This window comes from Acanthopagrus latus, chromosome 20 (genome assembly GCF_904848185.1).
Source record: "Acanthopagrus latus isolate v.2019 chromosome 20, fAcaLat1.1, whole genome shotgun sequence".
NCBI lineage: Eukaryota > Metazoa > Chordata > Actinopteri > Spariformes > Sparidae > Acanthopagrus > Acanthopagrus latus.
The window spans coordinates 18,762,431-18,787,094 of NC_051058.1; the positions used below are offsets into that span (position 1 = coordinate 18,762,431).

At 42.5% G+C, this 24,664-nt stretch overlaps 2 protein-coding genes across 7 annotated transcripts; both read right to left on the reverse strand.

Moving 5' to 3' along the window:
- Positions 1 to 657: 657 nt before the first annotated feature.
- Positions 658 to 13,950, reverse strand: grb7 (growth factor receptor bound protein 7). 4 transcript variants are annotated; one of them, XM_037082223.1, is made up of 16 exons: positions 12,336 to 13,730; positions 12,181 to 12,220; positions 10,860 to 11,019; positions 10,043 to 10,160; positions 6,596 to 6,752; positions 6,394 to 6,515; positions 5,569 to 5,643; positions 4,900 to 5,040; positions 4,685 to 4,795; positions 3,949 to 4,047; positions 3,701 to 3,784; positions 3,476 to 3,592; positions 3,222 to 3,279; positions 3,045 to 3,132; positions 2,314 to 2,407; positions 658 to 2,201 (listed from the first exon to the last, which is right to left on the reverse strand). In XM_037082223.1, exons 3-16 carry the CDS (start codon positions 11,012 to 11,014, stop codon positions 2,055 to 2,057), a joined length of 1,566 nt encoding a protein of 521 aa, XP_036938118.1. In that variant the 5' UTR covers positions 11,015 to 11,019; positions 12,181 to 12,220; positions 12,336 to 13,730; the 3' UTR covers positions 658 to 2,054. The 4 variants fall into 4 exon arrangements, with proteins under 4 accessions (XP_036938118.1, XP_036938117.1, XP_036938119.1 ...); XM_037082222.1 differs by lacking the exons at positions 12,181 to 12,220; positions 12,336 to 13,730 and adding an exon at positions 13,760 to 13,950 and having other exon boundaries at positions 10,860 to 11,094; XM_037082224.1 differs by lacking the exons at positions 12,181 to 12,220; positions 12,336 to 13,730 and adding an exon at positions 13,760 to 13,949 and having other exon boundaries at positions 4,900 to 5,037.
- Positions 13,951 to 14,938: 988 nt separating this feature from the next.
- Positions 14,939 to 23,199, reverse strand: arf2b (ADP-ribosylation factor 2b). 3 transcript variants are annotated; one of them, XM_037081587.1, is made up of 5 exons: positions 23,058 to 23,199; positions 21,798 to 21,955; positions 20,318 to 20,428; positions 17,231 to 17,355; positions 14,939 to 16,795 (listed from the first exon to the last, which is right to left on the reverse strand). In XM_037081587.1, exons 2-5 carry the CDS (start codon positions 21,943 to 21,945, stop codon positions 16,634 to 16,636), a joined length of 546 nt encoding a protein of 181 aa, XP_036937482.1. In that variant the 5' UTR covers positions 21,946 to 21,955; positions 23,058 to 23,199; the 3' UTR covers positions 14,939 to 16,633. The 3 variants fall into 3 exon arrangements, with proteins under 3 accessions (XP_036937482.1, XP_036937484.1, XP_036937483.1); XM_037081589.1 differs by lacking the exon at positions 23,058 to 23,199 and adding an exon at positions 22,851 to 22,987; XM_037081588.1 differs by lacking the exon at positions 23,058 to 23,199 and adding an exon at positions 22,845 to 22,976.
- Positions 23,200 to 24,664: the final 1,465 nt, after the last annotated feature.

The following is a 24,664-nucleotide window of genomic DNA, read 5'->3' on the forward strand; positions in this document are numbered from 1 at the left end:
TTTAGCTTCTGAAGCCACAGTGCAGAGCTCGGAGGCATCCAGCAGAGGATCTGTGATCTGTGCAGACTGCCGGGACAAAAACCTCCAGGCTGCCTTTTATGTTGCTCCACCAATGGGTCTGCTGGGACTCCGTCCAGGTTTTTTTCCCCCCCCTCAGTTAGTCTAGTTTGGGGTTGAGAGTGTTTTATAATCATCTAATCTAAATCAGGCAGAGCAGTGACTCCTTTCAGTGGTGGGAGAAATAATCAGAACACTTAATTCGGTAAAAATGACTTAAACTGTCAAAAGTACTAACGCTGCAAGTAAAAGAGACCTGCATTCAAAGCCCCACTTAAGTAAAAGTATGTAATTATGAGAAGAATTTATTCAAAACTGTTCATCTGCAGAAAAAGTCACTTTCCAATCCAATTCTAATTAAGACAATATTCAGAATTTGATGGGACATGTAAACTTCATATTCCGTTTGGATACTATTCCAAATGTAGAATTTTCTGTTGAAGAAATGCTGCTATTATTCTTGTTTTAGGAACATTAACAACCTGGGAATTAGACTCAACAATCACATATCTTTCATGAGAACAGTGTATTTACAAACTGCACAAAGGTCTTGGTTTAGAGATAATGACATGAGTAACATTTTAAATTCAACGAGACGTGTTTAATATGAAATCATTTATTCAACATATAAAACAGGTGTGAAAAGGGTGCAAAACGTTCAACACATGTGAAACTAACAAAACCTATTCGATTAAAAAAAAAAAAAACAGTAAATGCTGGACTGAATGAATAACGACTGTGTTTGTATGTTTGCTGACATCTTCGCTCGAGATCTTTACGACAAAATACAAAAAGTTTAAGTGCAATTATTCTAAATAAAAGATATCATGCTTACACAACCAGCAATAACGAAAAAAGTCAAGACGCTTTATTTTACAGGTGTGTAATTCCTTTATTCCTGTCCCATTTCTTTGGAATCATTTGGTATTAAGACTATTTTGCTCCATCCAAACCCAAGTAAATGTTTATTTTACTATTTGTTTGCATGTCCAATTGTATTTTCATCAGCTGAAAAGGAGCTTGTTAGGAAATCGTTGACCTGTTCAATAAAGCGTTACCAAAGAGTCTTAACTTAAATCTCTTTCTAGAGCTTTAAATACATCTTATGGTCTTCCTCTGTAGTTTTATAAGCTACTACCTTCATAAAATCGACCTACATCTACAACAAGTTCTCATGTACCCTCATAAAATGTGTGTTTGTGTGACAGATTTGGTTGTTCAAACATCACAAGACAATCCCCGTCACCATCATTGTGCAAATACAGCGATTTAAAAAAAAAAAATGCACTAATAAGAATGTAATGTACAAAAACATCACACAGTCAAGAAAAAAAGTGAGGATTTACATGCTACATGATTGCAACCTGGGGTAGTTTCGTATTTCCAATATCACAATTATCTTCAGTATTAATATCAGTAAGTAAATGTGTTCATTTCTTATATATGCAGCTGGAAAATCCCTGTGAACCCCGGTGTTCAGTTTGGCCTCAGAGTGCCCCCTGGTGGCCACGATAAATCAGTTCCTCAGTGAGACACGGTGGAGCCACAATCAAACGTTTCCCTCCTCTCGCTGCACGTCTTCCGCCTCACGCCGTGACCAAGTGCACGTTCACAGTCCTCTTTTCCCAAAAGCGCTAAAAGTCAGTCCAACATGGCTAATTAAGCCATCTCCACAGGGATGGCAGCTTGAAAATAAAAAATAAAACAAAACAGCCACTGTCTGGAGCTGCGCATGGAGTCAAAAATAATTAAAAATGCTAAGGAGAGGAGAGACGGACGTGATGCTTCATGTCTGGCTCTCAGGTCCCAGGAGTCTTACAGCCCTGATAACTTTATCTCAGACGTCACACCTTTGAACCGCTCCGCCACATAATCCAGTCGTGTAATTGCTCGTTATCAGCTGAGCCAAAGAGATGTCAGTGCAACGTGATGACCGGGGTTCACACTTTAGACTTGACGTGAAGGTCCAGAGGTCACACTGAAGGATAACGGAGGACTCATAGTGCTACACAGACGCAGGGGTGTTTGAGGCACACGGGCAGGATGCCCTTGTTGATTTGGTGGAACTCCACCAGCTGCAGGAGGTCGATGAAGAGCGTCAGGCCGTCGTCCATGGTGAAGTACTTCCTGCCGCTGTCTTCGCACTGCAGAGACGAGGATAATCACAGTCAGGATGAACAGAGAGGAGATGCATTGTAGTTTTTTGTTTCCTGAAAGAATGAGGTCATTACAGAGAATGTTTCTCTGGGGACTCACAGCGATCACCAGGTAGTGTCGGGCCTTTAGTTTGTAACACAGCTCCAGGACAAAACACTGAGCATGCTGCTGGCTCTCACGAATCAGGAACATCCTACAACACACACATACACATGAATGATTAATTTTCTGTGCAGACATTTTCACAAAGAAATAGCAACCAGGCTTGGTAAGTAATGGAATAAATCAGGATACAGTCTCCAGTTGTTCATCGCTGTCTTGCTGTTTTGTGGACGACAAAACTTCAGCTGAATGTCCATCAGCATCTTTAATGCTGAGGGGATAACGACTTTTAAGTTTTGGGTGAACTGTTCCTTTAAGGAATATGAAAAAAGGAGCCACAGATGTGTCCCCCGTCTCCATCGTACTGAGTAAAAACACATTCTGTGAGGCGGGTCTGTCACAGTCTCGGCCACAATCTGTGTCAGACTGCTCAGTATCAGTCTTGAAGTGTCAGATGGAGCGATGAGTGTCCGATGAATCACGGAGACACATCACCAGCATGTATAAGTCATCTGGGCATCAGGCCGTCTTTGGGCGCCAAATCTTTCAAAGATACACACCGAACATGTGATACAGAGAGAAGGAGTGAGAGGAGATTATAGAGTAGCTCGACTATTTAAAAAAATCTACATACTGAGTGAGCTATGACAATTAATTAAGGAGTTATTTGGCGCTGGAGATAAATCAGGAGGGGCAGGACGTGTTTTTACTGCAGCCGGTCCACTCACCCGTCCACCAGGCCCTGCTTCTCCATCAGCCTCTGCGCCTCCTTCCTGGAAACGCCGCCATGAAACCACGGCTGGGACTTGTGGATGGCTGCGAGCAAAAACACATAAAAGACAGGAGCATGAGCAGAACTGACGGAGTCTTGGATCGGGACCCTGTCTCCTCTCATGTGGACTTACAGGAAGGTCTGGCTCCAGAGTTCAGGTTGGGCAGGCTGCACCTCAGGGCTTCTCTCCTCTGCATCAGCGAAGAGGACCAGAGAGAACAGAGAGAGGTCAAACATCGGGTCTGTGGAGGCGCTTACATCAGTCCTTAAAGAGGAATTCTGCTCAGCTACGGCAAGGATTTTACACTTGTAGGTATGAGCACAAATAAAAACAAATCTAAATAATAATTACTATATAAACTCTACCACTCCCTCCCCCCTCCTCACCCTCCAGGCCTGCCCCTCCTCCCTCTCTGCGCTCTGAGCCTCCGTCGGATTCTGGATCACTCGTCCGCCGGCCTTCCCCGAGAAGTCCATGGCCACCAGGCTGGCCTCTGACTTTGACTGCACACACACACACACACAGAGTTAAATAAACAGCATAAATGTGAGATGACACCACTAAACGATTTCCCAGACTCCTCTGCGTTGCATCATGTCTGTTGATCTCACTTTGCCATCTGGGAGTTTGCTTCCTTCCAGGCTGCGAGGGGCCGACTTGGATAATTGGTAGTTACACTGAAGCTGCTTCCCGTACTGGCCGCACATAAAAACACACACACAGGGATTAATTAGTCATTGATTTTTTTCTCTTGGACAACACAATAAACGTGACATTCTCTTCGATGTTCGTTCTCTAGATAATGTAGTCGGAGTTAACAGTGCGTTTATAAAAGCCAGAAGAGGATTATTCTATGAACCTTGAATAATCTGAAAGCGGAGGTCCAACAGGTTCGCGTCTGTTCGTTCTCGGCACACAAGATCTTCAGGTCCTGAGTCCGAACAGGGTTCTTTGAAGGCTGCACAAACACAGGAAAACAAAAACACAAAGAGTAAATATGATATTTATAGATTTTTAAGGTTTCAACTGTCAATATTATTCAGCAAAAACAGACAAAAAACAACAACTCAATTTCCATTTTTCTCAACAGCCAAGTGTATCTTGGTCATTCAATCAGAATGTGTGTGTAGATTAAATATTAATAATATAATTGTGATACAATCTGACCTGTAATTAACAATGAGTTTATAATACAGAACGAGGAATCCACTACATTCCTCTTTTCTAGGTTAGTTAACATGTGGAGATTGTGTGCGTGAACGATTTTCCGAGTCCAGAGAATCCACAACGTCGTATAAATTAGAACTGGATGTTTTTCAGACTGTCTAACATCTGATGTGATTTTATTAGCACAGCTACATGAATCTAATATCCAGCAGATTACTGCTGTGTGTAATATTACTGTACGTTCCCTCCAAGACACAGAGAGTCTGAGTTCATCCGTCACTGTCAGCGCCGCGGAAAGAGAAATCACATCTGAAGTATTAACGGCTCTACATCCTGCGGTTAGTGTGAACAATACTGACTCAATGAGCCACAAGAATGACTGTGAATGTTGCACTCCTGCCTGTTGGTGTTTCGGGGGAAGTGGTTACCTTGATACAGAAGGTGAAGTCTGCAGGCGCTCCGTACAGCTTGCGGCCGTTCACCACCGCGTACACGTTCAGATCATCCAGGTCAGCCACATACTGCAGGTGTCGAGGCTCCTGGAACACAAACGCACACGATTCATCAAATGCTGGAAGAACAGCAGAGATTCTTTGAGACTGAATGAAAGCTGTGAAAAATAAATCTGACTTGACTTTCCGACCTTGGACGAGCCTTTGGTGGAGCAGTAGAGTCCGGAGCGGCGGAGGAAAAAGTAGACCTTCTTCCAGGCTTTACGGCTCGCCTCTTTCACGTGGAGGAAACCCTGAATCTCCGGACACGCTCCCGACTTCAGCAGGTTCTGCTGACAACATCAGAAACAGCATCTTTAGCTCGTGTCTTACCCAAAAATTATGATACGTCATCTTCTGCTCTGAACATGTAAATGCTTTTTAGAGACTTACCTTCAGTGTCCTCTGTTTTTATACAAGAGTTAATGTTCAACTGTTTTACTTCGACTGTGCTTTCATCCATTTGCACTATTGTTATTCACTAGTTTTGCTTTTATCTGTTATAATGGTAATTTTACAAGATACATTTATATGGCAAAGCACTTTATAACTGGGTTTTGAAAGGTGCCTTATAAATGAAGTTCTTATTTCTATGGACAATAATCCAAAAATAATAATTATCAACCTATGACTAATAATTGAAAGTGAAAATCAGACTGCTGTCGTCATGTCACTGTGACATTTACTTCACTTTATCAAAACTTTAATAATAAAGACAAAAATATCTAATATCTTGCTCTTTTCAGCCTTCCACACTTGACGCTGTGCTGATGATTTCAGGTGCTGCTCGTGAGTTCCTGTGATTGAGTCTCCTGATTTACCTGAATGAGCTCTGATGATGTCATTCCCTTGCTGACATCAGCGCTGTCAGAGATCATGCACTCGGGGAAGAAGAGCTGAGAGAGGAAGGAGAAGGGGGTCATTAAAATCCTCTGAGCAGGTATGACGCTCGTTTCACAGGACAAAGAAGCTGCTGCGATCACTTTATCGTGTGGCTGTAGCTCTGATCACCATTATCTTCATCATGCAGGAATCACGCTCCTTTGTTCAAGACGTTTACAGGAAACGTAACAGCTTAAGTGTTTCAGACTGAGGTGAATGATGTGAGCAAGAAATCATCAGGTATCCAGTTTTTAAATGTTCTCAGAGGGAGGCAGAGATCCTGCTGGTGATTTGTTCTATTGAGAGACGACTCGCAAATCGTTGATTTCCTTCTTTTTTTTTTTTATCTCTTGACAATAAGAATCTAGATTATCACCACCCTTAATAATAATTATCCTGATGTGCTGTGTGACTATGATGTAGTCGATCCATGATCAACTTCCCTCCTCAGCCTTCTGGAGGCGTCGTGGTCAAAAGTCTACAGCGACACCAGTGGGAGGCTCACGAGAACCAGTTTCACTGTAAACTGTCACTTTGTTTTACAGCTCAGGCGACAGAACACATGTGATGTAGTAAATACCTGAAGGCATTAAGCTGGCGTGTCTGCACCAGCACGCAACCCGCCAGTCATTCTGACTCACCATGACGTCAGACTGAGTCCACTAAAAACCTGCTAAATCCTCATTGTTCCTGTCTGAAGTGTTCATTTACATTAAAGGAAGAAACAGATGTGTGTTGGCTGTGACACGCTGCAGGTTTCGTACCATCGGTTTCCTGAAGAACTCGTACTTGGCGTAGTTCTTGCAGAAAACGAACCTCGTGTCACCTTTCAGGGACCAGGTCGCCTGAACCTCCAGCACGACCTCGTGGTCCTCCAGACATCTCTCTGAGGAGAACATGTGTGTTAGTCATTGATTACCTTCGGTTTCTGGTTAGCAATCTGTTTATTTGTGAGCGCAGTCTTACCGAGACCCAGAACCGGGTGGACCTCGAGCAGGGCCCAGTTCTCCTCATCGGTGCAGTGAGCCGTCTGGACCAACATGTGACAAACCTCTCTGGCTGTCGCTCCTCGAGAAACCCACACTGACCTGCTGTGGCTGTCCTCTCCGTACACCTTTATCAACTGCAGAAGAAGTACAAGAAATATTCAGAAAGTAAACACAACAAAACCACAGTGTTTAGTAGCTCTCCATGTCACTACATTTTTGTTTTTCTGGCCATCATTTTTTCAGCTTTATTGGTGCCGGGTAAGGCAGAAATACTGTGGACAGAGGTGGAAAATAAAACAGCTGTCCTGGATTAAGAGCAGCAGTGTGTTTTCAATAAAAAAAAGAGAGTTTTAATGTAAACATTTGTCTTGGAGAAACATGTCGGACAAAACCGGTTTAAACCGAGAGTGAGAAAATCAATAACAACATATTTTTCACAAGTTGTTTTGGCATCGCATAAACGTGGAGACACTCGAGACAAGAAGCCAGAGTGTGAAGCTGACAGCTGAAGTGTGGAGGGATTAACAATGCAAATTCTTCCTTATTTTAGATCGACACTGAGGCAGGTCAGGTCTCTTCCTCGGTCTTAACTTCCTCTAGTGAGGATACAGAACAGGTTTCATATCTTATTCTGCATGCGAGAAGCTGTGTAGTAAAGAAAACAGAGATCACATCTGCTCATATCACTCTCCCGTCTCTCAGCGTTTCCTGTATCTGTTGAGGAATCGATCAGATCGGAGATGCAGTCGTGCGTGTGGACTCTCCGTGTGCCTGATGCTGCTGAGGTGAAGTGGAGGCAGGTTATTCGAGGGTCAGGATGTTTCTCCGAGCGTGCTGATGTCTGACACAACGTCTGGATCCAGCCTAACGCCTCAACAACAACAAACCGGCTCGACCAGTAATCTGTCAATCAACAGGTCCTGACTCGTTGGGCGGGTGCCGACGTCAGTCAGGACAAATAATAGCCGGGTATCAACCAGGGAGGCTCAACAAGGGAGGAGTCTTCAGTGGAAACCTCCCAGTTCAATATATAGTCCAGGGGAGGAGGAGGAGGAGGAGGAGGAGAATATGTTTGTCTTCACTCAGAACAGTTTCTGTGATTGAGACGTAAAGCTAACAATGTGTGACAACAGAGAAGACCAGATCAGATTTTCACAAACACTCAGCAATCAAACACACTGGGTTTGTGCTCCAGGACACGGTTTGTCACGGTCAAACATAAAAACACTCCGACATATTGTAGCAGTAGAGGCCCTAAAAACATGTTCTCTCCATCAGGGAGAGGATGGACAGAGTCCAATAGACAGATGAGTTCATATTTCATACCCTTGTGTGAAAAACCAGACCAATTTTAAAGTTTCATAGTGTCATCTTCTGTCATCTGAAGTGTGAAGATGCTGTCCTTGTTAATTACACAATATGTAACTTCTGCCACTGAGAGGCTCTGTCAAAACAAAACTAAAGACATGTTGTGTGTGGACGGCCGAGTGCTGCTGATCAGCTGCTCGGTGCAGATCCAGACCTTCTGGAGGAATAAACACCTGGAGTCACATCAGACTCTGGAGGAGAGCTCAGAGATTACTTTTAATCCCCAAAAGTGGATTTATTTTCACTCCTGTTTATCATCCTGACTGCAGCAGTGATCGGGGCCGATATTCAGCATTTTTTTTGATTATCAGTATCTGTGATTTTTCAGTCGGTTTGCCAATAAAATGAACTACTTTAAAAAATGTGTTACTCTAACTCTGATGCAGCCTCCTCTAACACAATGTCTACAACACTATCTGACTGGTAGTAAAAGACAACTTGTCTGCATACTTTTGGCAACATGGTGTAAGGTTGAATGTAGTTTTCACTTCAACAAACAAACAAAAGAGCTGGAGGTGATTTGCTGAGCTCCTGTTGTCCCTCCTGCAGTTCTTTTGTGCCCCAGCAGAATAATCGTGATTCACGCTTTGAGAAATACTGAAAACCAGCGACACAAATCAGCCCCACAGCTGTCCAGATGTGGTCCAAATTAAAGCGATCAGCTGCCTGTTGGCTTCCACCACTGTACATGAAACACCCTGCGGCGCGTGCGACATGACGACCTGCTGCTGTAATCACAGACGTGTTTACCCCGACTGTGTTTGTGAGTCAAAATAAGGCAGCGCCGTCATGGCAACGCAGCTCACCTGTCAGTCACAGTCATAGGCAACCTCCACCTGCCCTGCTGGCAAACAAGTCAAGACATATTGAAAGGATCCACCTGTCAGACCCTGCAGATCCGCCAGCTGAGGGGATTAAGGCAGTATATGTGATGTGTCTGAACAAAAAGAGGATAAGGCTGCCGGCATCTGTTTTTATTACTGTCAATAAATCAAATTAAGACCAAAACCAACAACGTGTTTGTCTGTTTCTTTGTATTTTCCCACCTCTGTACCTCGTCTGTGGTTCTCAGCCAAGCAGCAGCCTCCAAAATGAAGCGAAAGGCTGCCGTTTGCTCGAGTGGCCACTTGGAGCTCCGAAAGAGAGTCAGTCTCCTCAAGAGTCCACGTTAAAATTTAGAGCAGAAATAACCATGTTCACAGCCTGGAACAGAAGATGATTTGGGCCTCTACACCCAATTTATCCCTTCCTGACAACTGTACGAAGGTGAATTTTGTAAGAGTCGCTCCTTAAAGTTGTTACGCATGATCATATTTGTGCCGTTGATGCCTTGTGGAGAATTTTTTATGCAAAAATCAGACAAATAGTACAATAGTGTATTTTTCTGTGCTGTTATTTTGACCAAAAGAACCAGAATGGAGGCGCAGATGCCTTTTTCTTTTTGGCAGATTAGAAAAACTGGATACATCGTCACTCTCGCCTGCCGTAACGAGCCGCAGAGTCGCCAGAATCCACTGCCATGTACTCCAACTCGCTTATTTGACTGCTGAATGGACAAGAAATGTACTCTGCTTCATGAACATACAGAGAAGAGATGGGGAAAAGAAAACACACTGCAGGATAACAGCCTGCCGTCAAACTCAAACTACTAACATGAGAGAAAATTCAATAACGTTCATGTGAGTGAACACAGATATCTTGTTGGCTTTAGAAAAGGAGCATGATGTTGTTTTTTAGGTGTGGATCCAAATTTCTACCGAAAGCGAGGCTTTAATTCCGAGCTCTGACCGTTTTATTGAATCTTTTACAAGTAAACTGCACTTGGCAAATCAAGTAGGTGACATCATACTGACATCTCGTCCCTGCCTCCACTTTATAATCTCGTAAATGCTGTAATGTAAAAGTGTAACCGAGATGAAAGGAACAAATGTCGCAGCTACAAAACAACGCAGTGAGCAGACACGACTCTCAAAACTGCCGTCTGTCTATTCATCAAAGCGTTTCGGATGCAATAGATTTGTAAATCAGCTGTTTTCTAACGAGGCTTTGAACTCACGTGTTTGTCACTCGTCTGTGGTGGAAGTGAGCTGATGAGCACCGGAGACTTCGACAGCTCCGGGAAAGGGTTGGGTATAGACGGGACGGAGGAAGAGAAGGACTCGACGCCTTTCGACCTGGAAATGGTGACAGAACAGAGGAACAGTTATTGCAGTTTTTAAGATGAACTTCCTGCTAGGCTGAGAGCCACAGACAGGAAGCGAGGAGCTGCCAGTCGGACTAAAAGCTTGTTTGTTTTGGTCTTTTCTTTGGATCACTTCTGTTTATCTTTTGATCGAACGCTCGCCAAGTCCTCAGTGGGAAGCAAAAACTTTTGTTCAGAGCAGTTTTTTCTTCATTAGAACTTAAAACAGATGGTGACAAAATCCAATAAATTCATGACACGATCTTCCATAGTCTGACTTATATTCCTGTATTTTGATTTATCGTCAGGAGATCTTAATATGAAGGTTCAAACCCATGTACTCACAGCATTAGCTCTGAAGCAGTGGCTTTAAGAAAACACTGTTTTTGTTGTCTTTGGGGCAAAAGAAACATATGGACCGTATCTGTGCACACAAACGAGGAGATGAAATTCTACCCGCGTCTCTCCAGCGCTCTACAATCACACTTTACGACTTGTGTCTTTAAGGCGGGGAGTATCTGGCTTTAACAGAAACTGCTTTACGCGCGAGATGACTTATAGCCGGAGGTTGACTCACCGACTTGAGTCAATAATATCCACCACTACCTTCAGAAGTCTATTGACTTTAAGTCCTCTACGAGTGAGTAATGCTGCCTGTGTTGGCGTGCCAGCTTCCTGTTCCTGGTCGTACCTGTTGGAGTTGATGAAGATGGGCTGGGAGCGGCGTATGGACGGAGAATCAGCGACCAGAGGAGCCAGAGTCAGAGTGGAGCTCCCCAACGACTCCCCATTCCTCTCCGAGCCCTCGAATACTTCAGTCCAGGGACCTGCTGCCACCTCCATCATGATACCTGAGGGGGAGGAAGGAGGGAAGTCAGGTGCTTCAACTGGAACCAGGAGGCTTCTGTGTGTCCCGCGTCTGCCCTCTACAGAAATCCACATGCAAACTATGATCAGACTTTATTTAAATAGAGGAGAAACTCAGTGAGAACACACACAGTGTTGTCTTTACATGAGGGAGTCACCTGATTGTTTGGACAGGTGGTAAAATGAGTGATAAAAAGGGAAAAATCCATTCAAATTAGTTTCTCAGGTGGGGATAATGTTTAAAGGTACAGTACGCAACATTTCCACATAAAAGTGTCTAAAAAACACTAGACCTCCCTCATATGTTTTGATTAGCTGTTTACATATTCAGGGTTTTATTCAAGTGTGCATCTCATTCAATCTGGAGCTGCACTGATTTCAATTTTTCACCATTTTCCAACATTTTATAAACCCAACAAAATTTTAGTATCAACTGTGACGCACACAGAGACAATAAACAGACACAACTATTGTACACACACACGCACACACACACACACCAGCAGCAGCAAGTGTTGCACGTGTGGATATTCAGGTTTGTATTTTCCTCTAGCTCCGCGTCACTGAAGTCTATTTTGAGCAACAAAAGTATGACTAAACTGTGTTGTTGACCTCGTAGCATTGTATGTTAATGGGCCGTGATTGTTATTTTATCACGAAGGTAATTATACTTATCACGAACAAGCTGCTCTGTGTGTGTGTGTGTGTGTGTGTGTGTGTGTGTGTGTGTGTGTGTGTTTTGACTGAGTAAACGCAAACAACCCGCTGCAGATAATCAGCTGCAGATCTTAAAATGTCACCAATAATTAAGTTTGACGCTGAAGGTGACGCTGAGCAGCGGCACGGCTAAAAATAACCACAGTCCAAATCATTATTAACGTACAGACGTGACCTTTTATGTTGCAGAAAACTCTGTAGTTCATATAAATACAATTATTTTTTGTAATGTGTTTAGTTAAGAGTTTGGTGTAATGCACAAAACTCAAATCAAAGTTCTGGTCATTTTAATATCAATTTGAAATGTGATATAGAGAAACATTCTCTTATTCGTAATATATTTAATCGTCTCCTTCGACCCAGCCCTGCCTCTGATACTTCTTCCTGACAGAGTTTCCAGGAGACGGTGTTTGTAGTCGTGTCATTACCATGCAGATCATGCAGCAGGTGAGCAGAGCCGGTGGCAGCCTGCAGGTTTACAAACACACCGAGTGCTTTGATCAGGCCAGGAGGCGGCGACGGCTGAGAATCTGAATATTTCCATTATCCTCCAAACACGGCACACAGCAGAGGATAACATTACCTTTCTCACAACACAAAGACCTGCATGCAGCAGTTAGCAGTTCAGAATCCCTCCACAGCAGGTGTGCATCCAATTTAAAAGAAAAAAGAGTGTAAACAGGTGTAGGTGTGGATAAAGGAAGGCACGAACATCAGGGAACGTGAGAGGACAAAGCAGCGAAACCTGAGGATTGTTTCCTCAAGTGTAAAGTCAACGAGGCAGGAATGAAAGGTTGACTGTACGAGATAAAGCCCTGCAACGAACAATCATTCCTCACAAATCATCTCCGTGCTAGTTTCTGATTAATCACCTCATCAATGATGACTCGATAAAATGTTTGAAAATTCTGAATAATGACCATCAGATGTTCAAACACAAAAACATTCAGGAGACACAAAGAAGCAGCAAACCGTCCCAGAGGAGCTTCTGCACTCTTGTTTGATCGGTCGCCAATAAAATCTCTATCAATTGATTAACCGATTGTTTTCAGACATCTTTAACTGTCTCCTTGCCCATAATGCAGCAGTATTTTCTACCCATATGATGTACAGTCATAATCAGCACTGAGTTGTGGCAGAAGTAGTAAAACATACGGTGGCCATGAGGTCCAAAACACATCTGAAATTGAATGTACTTTTTGTTAATTGTTGAGTTTTGTGATTCATTGTGATTTGTTGTTTTTTCCTACTTGTGGTTGTGTTTTATTATTTGCTGTAGTGATTTGTTCTTCAGGGCCACTATAAAAAATTAACCTTTTTAAATCTCTGTAAGCCAAGATGATGTTTTAAAATATCTCAATTTTAGAGCTAAAGTCATCTGATTTTTTTTATAAGTTTAAACAAATACACTGCCACAATAAAGTGTTAAGTAGGACAGCTAAGGCTGCTGCTGTATATGGAGCACATAAAGTCATAAAGTTACACATGCTGGGGAAACAAAACACTTGTTATCAGATCATCTACACCTCACTGAGTTATTAACCCAGAACCTGAGTGTGCTGTTCACTCTGAAATAACAGTGTGCTGGTGTCAGGGAACACAGTTAGTCCACTTTAAACCCTTCAAGCTCATGTAAGGAAAAGCTGTGGACATTTTGTTTATATCTCCAAACATGTTTCTGTATATCTGTAAACAAGAGGTGGTGATGTCCAGCTGAAAAAAACTGACTTATGATAGTTCTAGAAGCCTAGAATCTGAGCTAACACAGGTGTAGCACCAAACCTCATAAAGAAACTGAGGAAAAATTCTCTGCTGTCCTCACACAAGCTCGGTCGACTAAAACACAGTTTTAAGTAAGTGTATACTGACACAGTAACATATTCGGCTAACTTCGGCTCAGTTCATCTTTTCGTATGACCTTCAAATTCGCGGTTGAATCCAGCCTGCACCTGTTCGGACTAGCTTGTTAGCATCTCAGGTTAAAAAAAATAAATAAAACAGTCGTACCTGCAAACTTTGTGTCGTCAGTCGGCAGGTTTCAGCTGTCAGCCATCGTGTTAATCCCGCTTGTGATGCTGAGTCTTGTGCTTCTCTGTGAGTGTGTGTGTGTGTGTGTGTGTGTGTGTGTCTGATAAAATTGGATGCCGAGCCACCACAGAGTGCCAACAACTGTAGAGCAGAGCAGGAGGGCGGAGCCTGTCCGTCAGGTGTGCGCCGAAGACACGCCTCCTGCTCTGAGTTCCACAGGTTCAAATATGAGTAATTAACTTCCGGTTTCATGGTATTTCCATTTTCAGCTGCAGCAGAGTTGTTTTAAACCATGGCATTGATATTAATGAGTGGTTTTATATTGTATTTGATAAGATTTTCATGGATTTCTTATTGTAAAATATGAATTTAAAAATAAACTACACTCTGGCAAATATATATAGTGGAGTAAAAATTCAAAAATGAACTCAGATGTGTAAAGTAGCATTAAAAAGAGCATATTTGTACTCAAATACAGTACTTCAGTAAATGCACTTTCCAATAGTACAGTTTAATTGATCACATGTAGCTGATAAACCCAGATAGCTGTAATTGTGGCTGCTTGTCTCCACCTACTGGTTTAAATGGTGACTGACACGTGTTTTTTTTAACCTTTACTTTCATTCTGACCAGACTGCAGTTTAAACAGAAGTTTTAATGTGGTTAAATATTTACAGAGTTATGAACCTCCGGTAGCAGAGAAACACATCAAAGCCGAACCTTGTGTGCCAACACATAACTGAGAAAATTATTTCATGAAGACAATTAGTTATCTAACCTGGAGGAAATGTTTTTTTATCCTCTGACAGCTGCATGTTCTGGCAGGACAACAAGGACATGAACGCTCATGTTTTCACAGATCTGCCAGATCTCTTAATACACAGACACTTAATTACCACTAAAAGCCCTTCAGCAAATCACCACAATGTCGTTATTGGTCTGCAGCACTTCCTGAAAATCACCTCAATGATTCGTCGCTGAGCTGAAGAATAAAAGTATTTTGATTTTCTGCTACTTCACAGCACTAAAGCCGAGTTTGATGGAAATGTCAGTAGCGTTGCAGGTATTTGTAAATAACCAAAGTGTCTGAAAATGTGACTTTAACATGCAGAATTAAAAACACACTCAGCGATCAATAAAAGTCTGACACAGAACCACTAACTGTTGGATCAAATCATGTTTATTAATGTGTTCAGGAAATCCCCACGGAAACAGTTTACAGGGGAACTTACAGATTTACAATCATCCTTGACAGAAGTGCCAGCTTAACCCCCCGTGGTTCAACACTGAGAACGCCTGCTGAATCTCACGACCAGTTAACTGCACACCGCTTCCCCATTAACAGGTCTACCGCCAAGTCCTTCCAGCTCACGGACGAGCTACCGACCGAGTGCTCTTTGTGTTGGTCTGTTCAGTCATGAAGTAAGCAGTGCTCTAATGTGCAGTAGCCCGTCAACAACCAGACATGAAAACTGTTTCACCATGTCTGGGCTGTTCACAGTTAAAAAGCCTTCATATTTGGTGCCAATCCTTCATCCCAACCAGGAAAATTAGACAGCTGGATGCCTTCATATTTTCAAAATAAAACTGCCAACCGTTTGTGAGAGAAAACCTCTTCAGTCAAGATCAGTTCAGGCCCTCGAGGAAACACTACTTTCATATACAGGATTTGTCATACTGCTCAAATGCATTTGGTTCAGCAGTCATAGTACAAATAGAAATGCTAAAACTAGTTACAGAAAAAAAAAAAAAAAACACATGTAACATCTCTTAAAGGAATAACATGTGAAGCTTGTGAATGTATCAGGACACCTGTCTCAGTTTGTGAAATGCCCAACACCTTTGTTTTTGACCTACAGGAAGTAGATGATCAGTCAATTGATACCGAGGGAATTAAACTCCAGCTACCAAACGAATCTGAAAAGCTGAGACTTGCATAATCATCGCAGATTCTAATTTTGATCTTTGTTTTTTTTAAGATTGTTGGCTTGCCTTGTGCTTCACGGTCTCTCTTAGTGGGGGGAGAAAGGTAGTGTTCATTGGAGAACCATTGCTAAGAATAATATGTTATATTCCAATATAATAATAATAAAACAAACAGCATGATTTTCAAATGACACCAGAATGATCGAGGATGGGCTTTTTTTTTTTTTTTTTGTCCTCTTTTTCTGTTTTTGATTTGCTTCGACCTGATACAGGTTAAGATGCAATTTACTGAATCTCTTACTGGTGGGTTTGAGGTTTTAAAATCAAAATGAGGTTAAAATGAACATTTAGCATTCAGTCTACATCAGGTGGACATTTCTAGTTAACATAGATATATACTACAGGAAGGGGGGGGAGGAGAGCTTGCACCCTTGCTCTTTCTTTGCCGTATGAAAACCATGCTTCCTCTGGAGAGTAAGGGTGGGGGAGAAGGGGGCCGTGCAAGACTTGGAGTGGGGGTAGGCTGAGTGGGGCGGAGGCTGAGTTTGGTGGATGGAGAGAGGGGCTTGAAAACCAGACTGCTGATTCCACAGGAGGTGTGTAAAAGGCACGCCAGGGTTACTCCCAATCCCAGCCAACATACACAGAGACGCCTTCACACCCACACACACTCGCTGAACACACAAGGTACACACACACACATGCACGCCCACACGCACACGCACACACAAGCAGCACAGGCTAGAGCCCCAAGAGTACTGACGAGGGGGAGAAAGCAGGAGGGAGGGAATGAAGGAAGTTCTTGAAAGAAAGAGCTGGGGCTGGAGGTCGGGTTAGATGGGAGCGAAGGGGCCTGGGTCCGGTGCTGCCGCTGTGTTGAAACAGAAAAAATAAACAACAAACAAAAAACAAAACTGGTGGAATGGATCATTTCTGGTTCTTCAGCTGGTTGGAGAGCCAGTCCAGGCCCTCGTACAAGCCGTCCCCGCTGGTGGCGCAGGTGGCCTGGATGTACCAGCTGCGCTGGCGGAGGGCGTGCAGGCCCAGCTTGTCTGTGATCTCGGCAGCGTTCATAGCGTTGGGGAGATCCTGGAGGAGAAGAAAACGTCTGTCAGGATGCAGGTTTGATGTTTGACGTGTTAATAACTAGTTTTGCAACGGTCATGAGAATTTACTGTATGTTAACCATCTCAGAAAATACCACTGTTTAATAATATTACACAATAAGTACTAAAATAAACAAATACAGTATTACATTCTAAATAAATGCAACATGGAAGTATTTGACTACTGTTTATTTAACTGTTACTACCAATACAGTAGCATTCAATACTGTAGTAGTTCATCTACAAAGTATGATTAGTGTCAGTTTTTTATACCATGGTATACCGCTGCAACCCTATAACAAACACAGATACCTCTGTATCTACACATAATGTAATATAATACACACTCTACAGGGAAATGGAATCCTCGAGAGTCTCAGTTTTACAATTCAAACCAACATCTGAAACGTAACCTCACCTGTTTATTTGCAAAAACGAGCAGCACGGCGTCTCTGAGCTCGTCCTCAGCGAGCATTCTGGCCAACTCCTCCCTCGCCTCGTTCACTCTCTCCCTGTCGTTGCTGTCCACCACGAAGATGAGCCCTGCAGACGGAAGCACAGCTCACTGTTAGCACCTCACACAAGTCTGGTGCATGTTTGTTTCTTCTGGCTTCAAAGTGTTTCCTCCTCTCTCAGATCAAAAAGCTGTGAATCAGTTTGATTAATTATTAATTTGGAGCTAATTGTTGCTGCTGCTTACTAATTCTCTTTGACCTGACAAAAGCCTAATATAGGATGATGCAGCACCGAACTCTGTGGTTCTAACATGGTGGTTATCTAAATATTTAAGTTTTGAGGATTATGTGAGGATTACGCCAGTGTGTCGTTTGTTTTCACTGTGGAAACCCGTTTCTACAAACAAGAGAAAGAAAAGTATGGAAAACTAAGACTTCACATCATTATTTTTGTACATACATTATGAGACGTAAAAGGTGAAATCATAAGACATGAAGTAAAAATTAGATCAATAGCAGAAATTGTGAGTTTGAAGACATATTTGTTATTATGGGATCAAAAAAGAAACAAGATAAAAGGTCTTTTTTTTTTTTTTAGATGATTGGAAATTATGACCTAAAAATCTTAACTGTGAGATAGAAAGTCAGTTATGAAATTACATCGTAAATATACATTCAAAAACAAAATCTACATTTTAAGATTAGAAATCATAATTTAGAGATTAGAAATCTCAGAGTTTTGACCTTTTATCTCAGTCCCACATGGCACAGAGCACAACGTGTCAGCTGTTTGAGTCCTCTGGTGTTCCGACATGTGAAGGACTTCTGAACCATCTCATGTATAACTTTATGTGTCTTCACTGAGTCAGAGAGCAGCATCATCAGGGCTTTAACCAGCCTGGAAGAGCTGCTCTCGGTACTCAGCCAGGCTCAGAAAACACTGCTCAGAACCTACATATGTGACGTTGCATTGTTGTGGTTTTATTTTTCTTTGCTTTCATGGCTGTGGACTCTCTGGTGAGTCTAACATAAAGTTTTAATGGAACTGATCCTGGATATTTCAATGTGAAGAGCTGAAAGTCAAGTACACAGTTCAGCTATCACGCTGCCTACACTGCTGTCAAGTGTTGAAAACAGCCAATTTAAAAATAAACTCAAAATGTGTCACTTCTGCAGGTGTGCTGAGTGTGAACATCAAACTGACAGCTGAAAACACTTGAATATTGGCATCCGACTACTTTAGAATGCAGCTGAATGTATTACTTAGTGCTGTCATCCTCTTCTAAATGATGTAAAAGCAGCATTTTGAGAAAGAGGACATTTTGTTCTTTTAAAACACAGCCCGTCAAACTACAAGGAAATGTTCTTGTTTTTAACTTGCGGATTTCTCTGGCGTCACAGAGTGAGTTCCGTCCATGAAGAAACCTGCTCTGACATTAGTGACTGGCAGTGTAACTGAAACAGAGCAACGCAGCTGCAGCTTTTGCCTCGTGTGATTCTGTGTAAATGTTTGACAACAGAGCCATAAAACGTGAGGAAAAAGACGAGGACGACTGAGGGTACAGGGCAGATTTGAATTCCTCATGGCTGAAGACATGTCAATCCAGTGTTCCTACACTTCCTGATTTATGAGCTAGCATGTTTGGTTAATGTTTCATCGTCTCTGCAGCTTACTGAACACGCAAACAGGTGATCTCTGTATCTGTGTGACGATGGATCAAGTTGTCATATAGAGCCAGTAAAGAGCTTGCACTTGCTCTGGTTGCTGCTCTGATGAGGCAGGGTTCCATTAGACCCTCTGATGTGAGCAGATAATACTATAACTAAGCTATCAATGCTCACTGAGAGCATGACATCTAATACCACTGTGTTGTCTTTTTTCATCCAGCATCAGGTTAACCAAACAGTGTTATATGTGTGGTTTCAAATCTCTAAAGTGTGAACCACTGCCAGAGAATATAAAAGCATCTCATTTACTCCGCACTCGTCTTTAAAAGTTCAAGTTTAGTCTTTCAGGGACAAGATCACCTCTTAAAATTGGGGTCAACAACTGTTTGGTGAATCCACTGAAAAAATAGCAGCATGCACTTGTCCAATTCAATAGACTTGTGTCAGAGTTTTATTCATGTTTGGTGAATCCAACATTTGAAGGTATCCTCTCCTCTTATCACATGCTTACAACATTTTTATCAAATGGAGGTGTTTTTTTCTCATAGTAGTGTTTAGCAGTAGGTTACTTACTGCAAGGGCACGATGCTTTAGATTCAAAATATTTGAAGGATTTTTTAAAGGCCTGAAGTGTTGAAAGTATGCAGTATTTCTCCAGAAAACTTAGAAAGAGGTCAGAAAAAAATAACCTTTATCTTGTATTATCCCTTTTAATCATATTGTAATGCCTCAGATTTATTTTGGGCCCCTTTAGTTGGTCCCAAATCTCTGGGCTTAAAATCCTGAGGGTAGAGGATAGTGGTATTTTACAGTCCACAAGTCAGTGAGTCTGCATTTGTGTGCTGAACCAAGAAAACACCACATTAGTAAGACATGCTGCTTTGGGAACACTCATGGGATTTTTTGATTAATGCCACAGTAACAAACTGTTTTTACCAAAATGATTCACACGTTCAATTTCACACTTGGATGCCCGGTATGTGGATGATGATGTTTGCTGCAGCTAGATGTTTGTCAGCTGCACGCAAGAGAAAAAAAGAGGAGCTAAAACAGGACTGAAGGGGTCTGTGGGAGCGGCTGGAAACACAAAAGAATTGTGGACAGTAGCTGTAACAAAACACCAGTTCAATTAAGAATTCACCTGCAGGCTGCATCATCAGGACATGCTAGGTGAGTATCAGCCCACAGTGCTTTCACATATTCTGATTAATTCAATTTCAGGAAATAGTAGAGGAGTGACACAAAAGCCCTTTGAGAATTGAACAATAGGGGATGAGTCACTGCTTGACTAGTTAAAGATCATCTTTTATGCACCAATGAGGCCACCTATAGGCAGTAATGTTCACTGACACCCCTGCCAGCTCAGATAAAGTCCTCCTCACCTTGAGTGTTCTGGAAGTAGTGGCGCCACAGCGGCCTGATTTTGTCCTGACCGCCCACATCCCACACTGTGAAGCTGATGTTCTTGTATTCTACAGTTTCAACATTAAAACCTAGACAGAGGAGAGAAACATGTACACGTCAGTAAATGACACAATTCAAGTTTTGATGTCTGACACTATCCAACAATCCATCACTACAAACTGTCTGAACTGAAAGCCGTCATCAAATCTCTGTAATGATTAAACAATCAATTAGTGGTCAACCATTTAATTAATTGCCAACTGTTCTGATAAATGATTAATCAGTTTGAGTCAAATTCCCTGATTCTAGCTTCTTAGATGTGAATATTTACTACTTATCCTTTCTTGGACTTTTGGAAACACTGATGGACATTTTTCACCATTTTACAGACCATTTAGCTAATCCATTAATCAAGAAAATAATCTGCAAATTATCTGAGAATTAACTTCAGATCAGATTCCTAATCTTGTGTATGTTTTTTGACCAGATAGTAGCCCACTTTAGATCACAGTTCATTTGGGTAAAGTTCTCACCCTCTTCACCTTTTGGCTGGTCCCCATTAAGGGTGACCAAACTTGTTTCCATCTCACTGGCCTCGCTTCATCCGGCATGGAAATCTGATTTAAATGATCTGCATATTTGATTTGACATAGGCTTTTACGCCATGTATCCCCTCTGATGAAACCTTCCCATTTATCTAGGCAATTAGAAATGCATGGGCCTGTGCATCCCTCGTGGCTCGGGAGCAACCCAAGGACACAGTAAGAGATGACGGGGATCAAACCACTAATCCAGTGATCAATAGATGACCAGCTTGATCTCCTTAATCGAAGTACAGCTGATGATGTTCAGATGTTCAACATTTAAGATTGGGGGTCAGCCATTATGGCTTTTTTCAGGGGCAAGACCAAAACAGATTATTAGAAACCAAGGAGACTGATATTCAATATTTGGAACCAATACTCATTTGCAGTAAAAATTAAAATCTTGCTGTCAATGAACAAAGTAGAACTTACCACAATTTAAAGGTACTTTACTTGAGTATTTTCATTTTCTGCGACTTTACTCCTCCTCTCCGCTACATTTATTTTGTTGAGTAGTAACTAATTCCTTGGCAGACTCCTATTTTCTTCTTATTTGTAGACTATTAATCATGATGTGTTACCAATCACATAGAGTAGTGGGCGGGACATTGTGCAAGAGGATGTTTCATCATGATTAACATATCGTCACTCTGACAGAAAAAATGGATACCGATAATCAGAAAAATCCTGAATATCGGCTCAGATTATCCACCAGGCTAATAATCAGTCCACCCCTATTTAAGATTGGAGAACTTTGTCTTCTTTTGTTTAATGAATAACAGGTAGTAACAATGAATAACATTCAGACAATACTCAGTTGTAAAACTGGTGACAACACAGTAAAGACAACAGATTATTAAGTGGATATCCATACCAATGGTGGGAATGGTGGTGACTATCTCTCCAAGCTTCAGTTTATATAGGATGGTTGTTTTTCCAGCAGCATCGAGGCCGACCATAAGAATCCTCATCTCTTTTTTGCCAAAAAGGCCCTTGAATAAGCTTGCAAATACATTCCCCATGGTGGCAAAGCTGTCAGAGCAGAGACAGAAACAGGGTTAGGATGTATAGTGTTTCAGATAAGGTAAGCATGCAGGTACAATTCATACAATGTTGTATTGTTTCACAAGTGAAAACACAAATCAGGCTGATGGCAGCAGTTTATGTGGTCGAGTAAAAGGCTCCATGGTGGGAACACAAGTGTGATGTTTGCTTAAGCTAATGGTTAAACGCAGAGGTTTCGGTCTATGGTCTTTACATTACCAGTCTGATCAAGCCGTCAACAACATCAACCATTACCAAACGTTTTCCTGCGATATCATCGCACAAGGTTCACTTAAAATCCTCTGATGTTCCTTAACAGTCAAGATAAAAACATGTGTCCTGAGGGAGCTCGATTGTTAAACAGAAAAGCTGACTGATCGCCAGATAAGAAAGGCCTGCTCCAGCTGGCAAACTCCATCCCTATGCAATAGCGGCAGGGATAATATTACTCTATGACTGAGCCGTCACAAGACGCTAGCTCTCCAGCCAACAACACCACGACCTTAACAAGAGGCCGAAAACCCAACAAATGTGCAACTTAGTGTCCGTGAGGGTGTAATGTAAAGTAAAAGTGCCCTGTAAGTGTGGAATCGCGGATCATTATACACAGGTTACTAGCCGAAGTTGGGTGCCGTTCGCTGGTTACTACTGCTCGAAGCCGATTACCGCTAGCTTTAGCTACTAAGGGCGGATGCTTCAGCTAGTTAGCTTGCTAGCTTGCAGCTCCTCGCTGATAGCGGGAGACAATTTCGCGATTTTAACGATGAAAAGAGCTCCGCTGTTAATAATACACGGCGACGCATCATTAACCATCCAACCCTGGCATGCTGTATAAAACATCGGTGAGATTTCCGTCCAGTATTCAGTTAAAACCCACACTGACAGCTCTTTGATGGGTCCGTTATATGAACCGCTGTCGGGAGCGAGCTAACGGTGCTGCCGTTAGCAAAATGCCGCGTCACAGTAAAGAGAGAACACCGTGACGTCATGCCAAACGCCGCAGAAAGCGGGCGGTTCGTGCTGAGCGGCAGTCACTTCACACGTTATCACATTTTAGGACGAGAAACGGCGCGTTTGTGCGGGTTATTACCTCTAGAAAAGACAGCTTCTCGATCGTTCCGTTATCTTTCACTGTCACTCCAAAATGGCGTCTTGCGCAACCAGGGAGACACCGGCGTACGGCCACTTCCCACTACCGTGTCTGATCCAATCACAGCGCGGATGGTGCAACCAATGACCCGCCTCCGTCGTCCTCTCGTCCAATCACAGCGTCAGCGGGTCGTCGTGCGTGCACATAGCACAAAATGTCGAGGAAGTGAACCGCTCACAAGTTTATTCAAGTTTCAGCTACAGTGGACAACAGGACTGACTGGACCTGGTGTGCTGATTGTGATCATTACTCCAGTTTAACCAATATACATGTTATCGATAGAGGAATGATTCTCAATAATATGTGCAGAGGAGCCAAAAGTATGTGGACAGATGTGCCCAGTGGCTGTTGTTTGTTTCATGGCTCTGGCTTGATCTCATTCATTGACACATGAGACAGAAGTGAAAATCCAACTTTGTGCCAACTGTCCCTTTCCCGTGTCAGTGGTTTTCCCAGTGTGGTGTGGAGGAGCCTGACAAACATGACTTCAACCGCACCCCATCACCGCTGAGGTTGAACAGGATCACTCATGGCTTCCAGGGTTGGACCTCGCTGATGCTGCTGTGGCTGAGTGAGAGGAAATCCCCAGTGCCAGTTTCAGCATGTGAAACCACAAGAGTGTGCTGCGGTCTGTGGCTATTATGAAGTAGTTTATGACAACATAATAAAGCGGTGAATTCCCTCCTTTTTTTTTTAATATTATTTTTTTATTGATATATTTCAAAACTAATATAAAAACCACACATACATCGATACCCACAGAACAAATTTAACACACACTCCACATGCACTCGCATCCAAGTTGGTAACAAAACACCAAGCGCAGTTCATCTCAGCCACGTGTTGGAGCCACACAGGCTCACAGTATTACATGGCTGTGAAAACAACATTTAGGATTCAGAGAAAACAAAATCAAAACAGACCACAGGCCTGATTTATCAATACGGACAGAGTCAAACTGAGACCCAAGGATTCTTTTCGTTTAAGATGACATTTTTAATTTATTGATAGCAAATTTCTCCACGTGTTTAACTGAAATAAGTTCATGCAGCCATAATGTGAAGCACTGTAGAGTTGGTTTCTTCCAAAAGTGGTAGAATCCTAACTGTGATGTTGATTCTTACTGGTTTTAATCCATAACTGGAATAAGTCTTGCCGTCCTTGCCCCTGATTTTTTGTTCGATGAGCGGTTTCAAAGGAGCAGAAGCCCTCTCACATTGTAATGTGTTGACATTTGGGGATTTCTGAAAGTCAACCAAAGTGCTTTTCACACTGCACTCAGCCTCGGGCTGCAAACTGTTCACACTGGCACAATCCAGGCACGCTCTAAAGTAGGGTAACGCCGATTTCAGCCCAGGTCTTGCTGGCCCAGAGCTGAGTTATCACCTGAAAATCCACTAAACACATGTCTAAAGGGTGCCAGGGCAGCTAGTAGAAGTGCAGTGTGGTTTGTACAGCCTTGGGGTTAGTGTAAATCTGGGTTAACAATTTGTGTGTGAGAAGGCTTAGGATAGCCCTGGGCTGAGAAAATGCAGAATGAAAAGCCC